Source organism: Acomys minous (assembly GCF_964271855.1).
Source record: "Acomys minous genome assembly, chromosome: 3".
NCBI lineage: Eukaryota > Metazoa > Chordata > Mammalia > Rodentia > Muridae > Acomys > Acomys minous.
This window is the reverse complement of record NC_140485.1, coordinates 72,773,112-72,786,746: the sequence shown is the minus strand read 5'-3', so window position 1 is coordinate 72,786,746 and position 13,635 is coordinate 72,773,112. Positions and strand designations below refer to the sequence as shown.

Below are 13,635 nucleotides of genomic sequence, written 5' to 3'. Positions count from 1 at the left end.
TACAGACACAAGCCACGATTGCCAGCTTTTATACCTCTAGTGGAGATCTGAACTTGGGATCCCAACAGCTTGCATGGCAAGTACTTTACTGAGTGATTCATCTCCATAGCTCTGAAGGCCTTGCAAGAGAATACCAGGCTGTAAATTCTGATTTCTAATTATCACTCAGGGTGCTACAGGAAAAGCAGATCTCAGTTGGGCAAGATTCAAGTAAGAAGGCAGCTGGAGTAACCATCCAGCTGAACAGAGTGGGGCGTGACAAGTCCAGCCCTCTTCCTGTCTCGAGACGGAAAGTTTTGAGACTCACAGGCGTGCATATTTTCATCTGTATATTTCCTGTAGCTGATTTTATTGTGGCAATAGAGGGAAAGAGCTGCACCAGAGACTGGAGGCCCCAAGAAGCCGAGGATAGACAGCCCCACGCAATCTGCTCTAACACAACGGAAGGTGGTAGTAAGTGGTGGTTTCTACACTGCCTTGAGCTGAGTTCACACAGGAATGAAGCCAGAACCCACCCCACGGTCTTGTACCCCAAGTCAGGCTTCTGGGTCATGTAGACACTAGATATTTTTAGCATTGTTGTGGTTGTTGCTGCTGTTGTTGCCTGTGACTACAGCCATGGGGAAAACTGACTAAGACACTGACTAAGACAGAACCTGTCAGATAAACATAGTTATCCCCATTGTATAGATAAATAGATGGGGCCAGGAATAAATGTGTGCTTTACCTGAAGTCACCACAGGCAGCAGAGACCAAGGCCAAGACTGGAATTTAGATGTGTTTTAACCTACAATCCCTAATCTTGACTCAACCACCAAGCTCCAGTTGGACTCACCTGATGATCCACAGAGCCAGCCACCTCATTCTCTGGAGACACTAACTCCGTGTTGACAAGTTCTGAGAACTTGGTAGGGTAGGAAATGGATTTGGACAATACATTTACAAATCACCAATTTCTGACTGTTAGAATGCTGCTGAGTAACTTTGGCGGGGCCACTCAAGTCCTTCAGCCAAGCAAAACACCCTGAAGCGGAAGACACCACTAAGATCAGAAATAGGTGGAGAGAAAGGGAGCGTTTATGAGCACTGGCCTGGAACAGGTAGGCACAGGATGGGCTGTCAACTGAGTGAAACCTCAATTACAGAGTAATCTAACATATAGCCAGTACATTATCACAACTCAATAAACAGCTCTTCAGAATTAAGTAATTCCAATTTGCTTTCATTGCGGTCTGAGCCGCCTAGAGAATGCTGATACTACCTACAGCTAAGATTAGGCTGCATCCTCTAAAGGCATGATTTTTGCTCTGTGAGGATGCTGGAGAGCCAGGCCAACACGTGGGCATGCAGTGTGCAGGGAGGCAGGGACTCAGCCTGGGCTTGCTCTGCTCATCACAATGTGCACATTTGCCATAGAAGCTATTGCACAGGCCTTCCTCCATGCCCGGTACCTCAGGTATTGAGTGAAGGGGGACTGTGACCTCTCAGTCACAGAGAGGTCACAGTTTGAATGAATGACACACAGTAAAAGAGGTGGCCCGTGTAACCAGGTGATGCTGATGACAGAAGGACCGTGTACTGAGCCTCAATGGCTCATCAAAAAACTAGATACTCAAGAGGACCCGGAGAACTCAGACCTACATAGACCCCATAACCGTGATGCACCCCAGCTACATCTTTACGTATCTTTTCTTCCCTTAGGCTCAAGCGTTACTATGTGGGGATTAAATACCTCCACCCCAGTTTACATTGATCTTACATGATTTCTCCAAGGCAACCGAGGTACTGGGCGAGATGTCTCATCCATCACTAAGTCCTCCACTTCCTCACCTGGGAAAACCCATCTGACATACTATTCATTTGCTCACTTCTAGGACCATGTGTATCAGATACGGCTCTGAGCCCTTCCGGCTTGATCAACTCATTTCACCCCTACCACATCCTCCCTGGAATAAAATCCTATAACTCTGTTTCCAGATGTATCTGCTGAGGCCTTGAGACATTGAGATCATGTTTGAAGTCACAGAGCTGGATCAAGATAGGTCCGGGACTCCAAACTAGGCATCTTGACTCGGGCGTTACTGTGCAAATGGAAAGAAACGACTTAAGGATCATTTTCTTTCTCTCATGCCCCAGACTCAGCTGGATGTCCAAGCCTAACTCCTCAGCCTACACTATCTGTGAAGAGCAAAATCCGTCATCACTCAGGAAGAGGAATGACAATGTGGGCCACTGCTCCAACAGCAAGTGGCCCTTAGGAAGACTTGGTTTCTGTTGCTTTTCAGATATTTCTGCTGCTTTCCCTGGTAAAAGGATGACTATTATTTTTCTTTTCATTTTGAATTCAAATATTTCAGTACGGAGGTATGTGAGCCATGGGCTCAGCCAAAGCTAAAGGGGGATTTTAGTGGAAACAGTCCTTCTTCAGAAGATCCTGTCCTTAAATGCTCTGAGCCCTACCTTCATTTGGCCACTGGGTATATACTGCAGGCTGGCAGGTTTCCTCCGGGTACCACTGAGTTCCCCTACCTCTCACCGCCTTATGTGTATGGGGTGGGTGTCTGTACCTGCTCACCTGTTATCTGTACCCCTTTGGCACCGATTATAACATTGTGACACCAGGAGCCGATAAGGCCCCAAGCCCCAGGCCCCTCAGTGTCACTAAAGTATCACACCTCAGACTCAGACCCAACATCAGCTTTCCCCTTAGGATGACCCTCTGCTCCTCAACCCTGCTGGGCTGGCTCTCCCACCTCTAAAATAAGCTGAAATAAAACCAATACTCAGAGCTGCAATTAAGAGCAAATGAGACAGCAAATGTGAGGGGGCTCATCTATACTCAAGGGACCAAGCACATGGCTTATCACCCACCCATCAAAATGTGGGGGAAAGGCACTGGAAAAAAAAATTGAAATCCTGTGCCAAAAAAAGTAGATGAATTTCATCAAGGTGTCATTAAATGGGGCAAGGTTACAGAAGGTACCAAGGCACCATTGCTTGCTGTGGAGGAGCTGGAGAGTCTCCCAGCACAGCTCTCAAAGGAGGGAGTATGGGAGAGGGGGCGGTTATAGAGCAGCAGTAGCTGCTGGTTACAATGACACACTTGGCTAATGCACCTGGGACCAGAACGCCATACTAGCCTCTTTGCCTTAATTAGGCCTCCATTGGCACAGCCAACAAAGGACAAAGCATATTCCCAGGACCGCCTCTCCACATGGAGGCAGCACTCCTTCAGCAAGCTCCTTGCTCCAGAAGCCCGTGGACTAGCACTCCCAACACTTCGCTACTCTGACAAAACAGAAGACTCAGGGCAAGAACAATACTAACATTTCTGGTCCCATTTTTTTTTCTGTGAATACAAATTTTGGGGTACCGCACTGACTCCCATAGTCCTTCCCACCCCCTCATCCCGACTCCATACCAGGCAGGTACATGTAAGGAGCCTGAAAGACGGTGAACATAAGAGAACGGGGCATCCCACTGTGGGTCTCCCACAGCAGAGTGGGAAATCAACCATGAAAAAGCGCAGTGAGTGTACCAGGGTACAGCTCAGGAAATTACACATTCACTGAGTATTTGAAAGGCCTGCAAAGGCCACTGTGTCACATGAATCAATCTCATGGGACCAGAAAAGCAAAGATCTGAGCCTAATGTGATCAAAGTGACGGTTTCTTTTATATATTAATGGCACTTCAAGTGAATGGACTTAAAGGTAGGTGGTTTTGGGTTTTTTTTTTTTGTTTTTTTTGCCCCTGGTATTATTTTGTTCATGACCACCTAATTTGTTGATCTCCAGCTTAAAGGTTCACGACATTCTGGTGGTGAAATAAGTGCCTGCTGAAACGAATAATTCATTCACCCATCACCAGTCCACGGAAATCTTAAGGTTGAGACTCATGAAATGATCGGACCATGAGTAGCCAAACACTAGCAACGTCTCTGGTTCAATGAACACAGGACCTGTGCTAGGCATAGCCCTTGAACGGCGACACTTAACAGAGACAAGAAAACACCCTCTCTTTCCCAGAGCTCACGTCTGCAAAGGGAGAGAAAATGAAGTCATTCCTGTGGTGTGTGCTAAGAGCTATCTAGGTGCGTTCTTTACTTTCCCTATTTCCGTGCTGTGATAAGATGTCCTGTTAAAAGCAACTTAGAGGATGGTTTAGTTGGGTCCCAAGGAAAGTCTGTGATGGTAGGTAGTCATAGCAACAGTACCTTGAGGCAGCTGGCTACATCTCATTCACAGTCATGGGGCAGAAGGAACTGAATGCTGGCACTCACTTTGTCCTCCCTGTTCAGTCCAGGCCTCCAGCTCATGGGACAGTGCTGGCCACACTTAAGACAGCCTTCCCATGTTAACTTAATGCAGACAGCCCCTCACAGGTACGTCCTATGGTAAAATCTAGAGAACTGCTGATGGGCAGGCACCGCCAGAGCACCTCCACTCCTACTGGATTCTAGGTCCTGTCAAGTTGACGACCAATCTTAGCCATCACAGTAGGAAAGGAGATGAAATGATGTGAGGGAGAGCACATCGTCCTCCATGTGAAAATCCACCTGCAGTCAAGACAGTTCAGATCGGAGGGGCCAGCCAGTTCAGATCTCCGTTCTGGGCGTACTAAAGCCACCAGTCACACAGAGCCAGGGAAGTGAAGTCAGAGTTTTTTACACCAATCCATGCTCAAATAAAACCAAAGCAACAGCAACAACAACAAAAACCCCAGAGCCTTCTGAGAATCAAGCAGGTTTTTTTTTCCTCCCTTCAAGCACAGCAGGTATTATTCCACAGCTGGCATAATATGAGCAGGTTCATTATTTCATTCACTAAATATTGCCATATTGAAATTTAATCAGTGAACATAGCAGTGATAAAATGAATACATTCATACACTGTTGTGGCCTATATAAACCGCCAAGCCATTCTTTGCAAAAGCAATATTGCAATACAAAGGAGAAAATCCATAAACGCTTTGGCCTACCAACTCAACTTCCAGAGAATTTATCTAAGGAAAGGATCTGGCTCAGTATAATACACACACACACACATACACACACACACATACACACACACACACACACACACACACACACACACACACACACGAGAAATAACTCAAACAGAAACATCTAGAAATACCTTAATGACTCTGAATATGAAGATTCTTAAAAAGAGGAAAATGTGTTATCAGTTACCTTTCTGCTGATGTGATAAACACATGACCTGAGGCAACCTACGGAAGGAAGAGTTTATACTAGTTTGTGGTCATAGAAGAGGAATCCATGATGGTAGGGGGAGGCATGGCAGCAGGCAGCCAGATCAGGAGATGAAAAATCACATCTTCAATCGCAAACACAAAGTAGAGAGAACAAACTGAAAGTTGGCCAAGGCTGAGGCAATTGCCTCTCAATGCCTGTCTCCCGTGATGTACTTCCTCTAGCAAACTCCGCCTCCTAGAGGTTCCATGACCTTCTCAAAAAGTTCTAGAAACTTGAAGCCACGGTTTCAAGGTGAACAAGCAGAAGGAAACTGAGAAGCATTGAGTAAAGACCATTTGGGAGGTAGGTTCACAATTTCAACATCCTTTTGAAATACCGTCATTATATGGAGCTCTCCATTAAAAATTCCTCACAAACAATTCTGAGAACATTTCAGTGGGATGTCACTGAAGCACAAAAGACATGCGTTTGTCTTGACTTAAAAAAATAAATTTAATTAACATTTGGAGGTTGCTTCTGTGTTATATATCCCACATGTAGGCATCCCATATGGGAGAGTGTTGGGGAGTGCAGTGACTAGAAATCTGCCTCGCGTTGTTGAGAGGAAAAGGAAGCAATGGGGTAAGAGAAGGAGTTTGCTGTGTAAAAATGGTGCGGTGAAGGTCCTGTAACCAGCCACTTGGGAAAGTCGTGGCATGGTGGTACTCACCTTTCACAATCAGCTCTGCATAGTTGGACACACCAGACCCACCATCTGAGCGGATCACGCAGCGGTACTTGGAGACACTGCGTTGAGAGGTGTCTGCCACACTGACTGTGGCTGAGAAGCGCCTGTGGTTGACCACTCGAGTGACCATGAGGGCCGTGTCTCTGCCATTCCATTGCTGAGGACACAGGAAGGGAAGAGGAGAAGAAATCATAGCATCACAGGCTTCCTGGAACCATCAACATAGACCCCATGACCCTTGCATGTTCCCGAGGGGCAGGACTTTCCTGAAATATAATGACACTTTCTATCCAGGCTGAACTATGGCTCTGACTTAAAAATAAATCTAAGCCACCGAATGTACTAGCGCATGTCTTTCAGCCTATCACTCTAAAAGCTGAGGCAGGAGGCTTACATTTTTGAGGCCAGCCTACATAATAAGACCCTTTCTTACAAAATATGAAGGAAGGAATAGAAAGAAGAGTCAAGAGGAGGAATGTCTGGTTGGAAGGATCTGGGGCAAAAGCTCCTCCTAATCAGCCCACTCCTTGCTCAGCACACATTTGGAGCTGGTTCCTTTAACCGTCTTCCCTCCTACTTTCCTTCATCCTCAAAGACTCAATACTTCCCCAAAGCACATTAACAAAACCCATCCCAACCAGAGCATCAGTAACCAGCCTGGCTTTCAGCACCACAGCTGGTGGTCCATGGTTCACCCACCCATAGACTTTGACCCCACCTGCTCTAGGCTGTTGCTGTGGATAGGGGATGCTTACCATGCACTCTTTCCTCTGCCTGGAATGTTCTGTGCCCCTGGGAGCAGCCCTCCCCCCCCCCCGCCCTGAAAATCCATATTCAGCTCGCCCCAAGCTATAGGAAGTTCCCTCTTCGCTCAGGCCACCATCTCAAAGGCAGCTGTGCCTCTCTGTGCTGTACAAACTTTCCATACATCCTGGCCCATGACTGGTCCCAAACTGAGACTGTAAGTCCCCCCACTAAATCAAGACTCCATTTATTTCCTGTGCCTACTGTACCAAGATTTGAAAGATCACGGCAGATACACACATGGGGTTTGTCTTCAGCAACCCGAGTTTTAGGCCTGATGTTCTGGGTTAAATAGATTCTTTCACAGTAGCAAGCTGTAATCACTGGCAAGGCACGCATGCGGATGCATTTTGAGTGGATATTTACTAAGCACCTAGTCTATGACAGAGCCTGAGCTGGGTGCTTTTGTATAATTCTCCGTTTTAATCTTCACAGCCTTGTTGAGGTGTGCATTGCTGCCGTGCTTCTCAGAAGAATCAAATGTCAAAGAGGTTAAATAAATATGTAGAGCAAATACATCCTTCATCCAGGCTTTCCAGCATCAAGTCAAACACTTCCTCCTAAGACTTTATCCTCACTGCCTGCTCCAATGTAATTTTTATCTCTAAGGTGAAATGAGGATTTTTAATTGTCTGGTTGGGTTTAGAGAAACCTGGCGATGTATGATGCCCAGGCCCACAGTCCTTCCAGATGCTCTCTCCCTTGTTTCTTCCACAAAGTAAATAATCTCTCCGTGTCCATAACCCATTTTTTACATGTCATTGTCCCACCTCCCTCCCCTCACAGACATATTAAAATGAGGACACAGCAACAGGCAGGGCCACCTGTTCATCTGCATGGTGACCGATAAGGCAACTGAGGATTACCAAGGCTGTCAGGATACAGTGAAGCAAGAGACAGGAAACAGTCACCAAAGCTCCCACCAGAGGTAAGGACCTGCTTCAAACTAGTCAGGAGACTCAAAGGGGACATTTTCCTTCATTTTATTGTTTTAACATTCTTAAGACTTTTTTGTCTCAAACATATATCACCTCTACATTTACAAATAGTAAAGTAAATGTCACTTTCAAAAGTCAGGACAGCAAGAGAGGTAGCCATAGCCTCTCTCCCAAGCCACAAATGACCTAGGCTGGCCAGAATAAAGCCAAGCAAGGGATCAGGAGTCCCCGGGACTGCAGCTGCCGACCACCTGTGCATGCCTTGGTGTGTCCTTGAAGGAGAGGATACAACTTAGACCCAGGCACAAGAAGCTCACACACACACACACACACACACACACACACACACACACACACACACTTTCACAGTAGTGCAATGAGGAGGTAGAGAAGATTCTGGTAAATATGAGAATCGAACTCTGATTTGAAAAAGGTACTGAATGGATAAGGGGAAGCAGACATCAGAAGATACAGGTACCCAAGGGGTCCATTTCCCCCATTTCTTAGCAAGGTGGTGTAAGAATACTATAGTGATACAGATAAGTCTGTGATGGGCAATTAGATAGACACTGTCCAGCTGGATGTATTTATAATGCTTTTGTTTCTTTGTCTCTCCCCTCCCATCTCTTTTCTCCTCTCCACAAAGCTGCCCGCCGGTGAAGTCACCGTGAGGAAGAAATAAGCAGGCGCATGAACAAACACTGAGCACGTAAAGGAACATTCTGGCGTTACAAGAGTTTTGCAAATTAACCATGAAATTAGCAAAAAAAAAAAAAAATGTTGTTAGTGCAATAATAGCTCTGAAAGATGTCCATACCCTAATACCCAGAACCTGTGAATATATATAATATGTATAATATACATATATACATATATATGTGTGTGTGTATACACACACATGCACATACCAACAAAAGAGACTTGAAAAATGATTCAGTCAAGAATGTTAAGATTCGGAATGTCATTTGGAGTTATCTTCCTGGGACCAACATATCGCAGGGTTCTCACGTTAAAGCGGTGTTGGGGGAAGGCAGAAGGGGGTAACGAGAGTCAGAGAAGGAGGCATAGGCAGAAGGACAGGTCAGAAGTAGACAACTGCTCATCTGATTCTGAAGGAGGGAATCAGGAGCTAAAGAGGTCATGGGTAATGTTTATAACATGGAAGGGAATGGATGCTCTCCAGACCCTTACAAGCATACCCAACATTTTGTCATTGTCAAACAGCATTTTCATCTACAAAGTTCATGTTTAAAAGGCTGTGCAAGCAAGGCTGGAGTGATGGCTTAGCAGGTAAAGGCCCTGGCTGCTCCCCCAGAGAACCTGAGTCCTGTTCCCAGCACCCACAGAGCAGATCATAACCGTTATAGGCATCTACTGCCCTCATCTGGCCTACTCAGACACTGCGTGCACATGGTACACATACATGAGGGAAAATACTCACATACATAAAATTAAATATATATATATATATATATTTGACATTAAAGAAGGACCACACAACCAAATACCAAAACAATCACAACAACTTCACCACTTTTACATTCACAATTTTGTGTGGGCTGCATTCATAGCTGTCCTTGGCCACATGCAGTCTTTGGGTCACAGGCTGGTCACACCCTCAAGGAATGTGGCCTACCAGACTCAGCGCCACGCAGAACTCACTGAGCATCCTTTCTGACTGACTGTTCAAGTCTACAATGGCAGAAAAAACAAATTTTTTTCTGAGTCGTTTGGTTTGTAGAATTTATTTCAGTACCAATAGGAAACTAATACTAAAAGAAAGCATTGGTTAAGTATAAAAGCTTCGTCCCGCTCATTTGCATTTTATCTTGATGTTGTCTCCAGTATTATTTACTTATCTTCTTAATGATGTCAGATTCTGGCAGAACTGAAGAGGATTAAGTGCCTTCCCCTGAACCGTTCACATTTTTTTCTGTTCTGCTCCTGAACTGAGAACCTTTCTCCCACTGAAGGATAGGAAATTGCAGGTTGTCTTATGAAATCTATGGAAAACAGGCCTTTTGATAATCATACTTGTCATATTGGGAGCAGGTAACAGCGGGGCAGGAGCAAGCAGGAGGGCCCAGAATCAAGGCAGAAATAGTGCCGGGATGGACCACAGGCAAGGAGAAATGAAGGTTAAATTAAGAGAGATGAGTGCTCATGGGGTGAGCATGTGCGTGTGGCTGGTTCAAACAAGACAGATAAGGGCAGGTGAAGGCTGAAGATCTAAACAGGCGAGCAGGAACCTAGGATTCTGGAGGAAGAGCTCACGGGCACGCTACAAGACCAGGAAAGAGGTGCCCAAATGGGAAGAGACTTGGCCACATGTAGAAGGGATTCAAACACGATGAGGGTGTGAGAAACACTCATCACAGTTACTGTCCCAGCCCCAGATGAAGGAGATGTAAAGGGAATAACAGGAGGAAATGGTGGTTAAACAAGGAAAGGATCAGAAATCTAGGTCCACGGGCTTGACTGACGCAGGGAACATCTTACTTTTCATTTCTGTTGGCTGATGAAGTACCTTGACAAAAAGCAAATTCTGGGAGAAAGGGGGTTATCCGGCTCATAATTTTGTGTTAAATCCACAGGGCAGAAGCCTAAAGCAGCCAGTCACGTCCACAGTAAAGAAGAGGGAGAAACAGATGCGTGCATGTTTACTACCGAACTAGCTTTTTCTATTCTCCTGCATAAAGTATATGCAGCCCCCAGTATAAAGCCAAGGACTGGCACCTCCCACTTTCAGATCGGGTCCTTGTTAGGCACTCAAGACAATCCCCTACAGACATGTTATGGGCCGACATCTCAGACAGTGCTTCCCTGAGACCCGAACTGTGGCGTGAACACTGAGCATTGTGCGTGCCACCATGCCACGTCTGACTGTCCATGCCATGTTGGACTGTTTCAACTGTTGTTTGAGTAGCTGAATTGAGAAGGTTTTTTTTTTTTTAATTATTAAATCTAACAATTTCTGAAATGTCCTTAAACATGCTACTGCCATTTGGTACTATATACTTATATAAATAAAACAGAGTTCTTATTGCTAGCAATTATAAAATTAAGATGTTGGTGAACTCTGAAAAGTGTTGAAGAGGCTCTCTATCCTGGAATATCAAATATTCAGCCAAGATTTAATTCTTTATGGAAAAATTAGTAAGCATATCCATTTGATTAGAAGTCAAATTGGCTTTCATCTTCAATATAAAATTATGTGTATATACCAAGAATTTAAAAGTATTTCATTATAATTTATTGCCAGTGAACATCTGATTTACATGCCTGTCTTACATATCCTATATACCCAGGGTAAAATTTTTTTTCAGGTTTAAAGGTTGTCACTAGTGGAAAGGGAAGTCTTTGCCTAGAAAAAGTGTTGCCCAGGGGCCAACACTTGAACTTGTGGCTCGTCGTAACTCATATAGCAAGATGAGGAAATTTACATGGCTGAAGGTGGTTCCTGGAGAAGGGCGGCTGGCGCCTTAGGTAGCCTGCATGCGCAGGCTCAGGGAATGAAGACGCTGGCTTCTAAAGAGGCTCTAATAAGGACAGTAACAGCATCCATGCTGCCTGGCACTTTCCCGTCTCTACCTTCTCCTACAGTAAATTACACATGATGCCCCTGAATTCAAATAAGCATTGCTCTGAAATTAGGATTCTGAATGTTTTGCCTCCACAGGTGTGGCTGTTGTTTTTTTATTGGAACTGGCCATGGTTGAATATTGGCCATATAAAGAGCTCAGGTTTTCTACAATAAAATAATGTTTCCTAATACACACACACACACACACACACACACACACACACACACACACACACACGAATTGCACAATTGAATTGGATACTTTGTTCAATTCAGGATTAGTGTGAACACTGAAGTAAAAGTCAAGCTAATATGATTGTGTCTTAAGATCTTAAAACCATCTAACCTATGCCCAGGCTGGCCTCTTACCACATAGCCCAAGATGGTCTGAATGTCCCAAGGATCCCTGGCATGCCTGGGATATAATTCTGTACCACACTTGGTCCTAAGTGGTATTTTTGAGGGCTTGGTTTCTATTCATCACTGTGCACGCTGGGTAGCATACTGAGGATTACTTCTTCCTTTTAAAATCCCTGAGAAGGTTCTCATAGGGGGGTCCTTGGACCAGCCACCCCAGTAGCTCTGGGGAACTTGTTAGCAATGTAAGGTTTTAAGGAGAACTGCAGCTGATCTCCATTTGTAGATGCTGTTACTGGTGCTTGGACTCCGAGTTTTCTCCCCTTTACCTATTCTATTATTAATCACTCTGGAAATGTACTCATTATTTTACAAAACAGAAAACGAGAGGCTGTGGGGTGGGGAAGGTATAATTTCTGCCCAGAGGAATTTACAGGCTGAGGAAAGATTCTAGCAAAACAACAAAAAGGCAAAAACATAAACACGAAATAGAACATTGAAATAGCCGACTTTACAAAGGAAAAGCAGGGTGGGCGTGGACTGACGCCTGCTCTTAGCATAGCCTACAGCAGCAGTTTTCATGGCTGCTGCTCAGGGCCACATCATGGTCGCCTGTGGAGTAGGAATGCTTAGACCTCATCCACTGGGAGCTCTGACTGACTCCAGACACCCCGGTATTCTTATCTTAGCAAACTGATGCTTGATCAAGTATGTCATGGGTCATAATAATCAATAGTCCTAATTAAACACGTGTGATGGTGAACACCTCTGACCCCAACACTTGGGAGGCTGACACAAGAAGGCAGAGTGTTTGAGGCCAGCCTGGGCTATACCGTAACACCCTGTCTTTAATATATTTAAAGCCATCTTAGAGTAAAGATGGAGGAGACGCCGAGAAACATGGCCTGGAGTAGAGACCTTGTGAAAACTGCAGATTGGGATTGTCTGGTTAGCGGGGGAGGCCTGGCATTCTTCGTTTTTAGCAGGTTCCCAGGTATACTGAATCTGCTCTGTGAGCCCCAGCAGAGCACAGCGTTATGTGACTTTGCTGAGGGGAGGAACTGAACCTAGGTGATCTCTCCCAGGGATAGGCTGTTCGCCACCAGCACCCACTGGTTGTCCAGTGTGTATGAGGCACAGTTAGACTCTGGCTCTGTAAAGAAACGTAGACCCTGCAAGCTCCAGACACTTTTGTTCATTGGAAAAGCACCTCATTTCATCTTGCAGGAAACAACTGCTCTGGCAGGCCTGGTTGTCTGGGAATGGTTGCAGCCTCTAGTCAAAAACACACATGTTAGAAGGAGTGTGAGATAGATACAGATATAGGTGTGTGTGTTTGTGTGTGTGTGTGTGTGTGTGTGTGTGAGAGAGAGAGAGAGAGAGAGAGAGAGAGAGAGAGAGAGAGAGAGAGACAGACAGACAGACAGACAGACAGACAGACAGAGACAGAGACAGAGACAGAGACAGAGACAGAGACAGAGATAGACAGACAGACAGAATCAAGTTATAGCACCTGATACAGCACTAGACAGATAAGGTGAAGACTAGTCTAGAGCCATGGTTCTCAGTTTTCAGTGTTCATCAGACTCGCATACAAGGGAACTCCAGAGGCTTGTGCTGAAGGCATATAACTGTCATCTCCAACAGCTCCCCAAATGATGCCAATGCTAATGCCACAGACCTTGATCTGAAGCCCAACAACTTGAAATCTAATCTCATCCTCAGGCCTTCCGGAGAAAGCAAGGAGGCAAACACACCCCCCCCCCGCGCGCCCCCCAGAACACTCAGAACGCACAAATCAAAAGCTGCTGCATCTCTAGGACCACTTCCGGGGGCTGGACATTGTTTTACTGCACCAAAGGCTAAACCCAGCCCAGGCTGTATGTACACAGCCACGTTCCTGACCTCAGGGTGACTCATTCCTGCTTGCAGAAGGTTACCAGAGGTTTTGTCTGGTTACCAACGTAACCAGCTATATCTGGTCAGAGAAGGACATATATTCTCAATCA

The 13,635-nt window shown here is 45.4% G+C and overlaps 1 protein-coding gene across 16 annotated transcripts in view; it reads right to left on the bottom strand.

The window, feature by feature from the left end:
• The window catches only part of PTPRT (protein tyrosine phosphatase receptor type T), a 1,106,784-nt gene that overhangs the window by 676,076 nt on the left and 417,073 nt on the right, over nt 1-13,635 (bottom strand). For all 16 annotated transcript variants that reach the window (XM_084776217.1, XM_084776209.1, XM_084776218.1 and 13 more), the window contains exon 6: nt 5,927-6,101. In XM_084776217.1, coding sequence (XP_084632343.1) covers nt 5,927-6,101 — 175 coding nt within the window. The remainder of the gene's footprint in view (nt 1-5,926; nt 6,102-13,635) is intronic.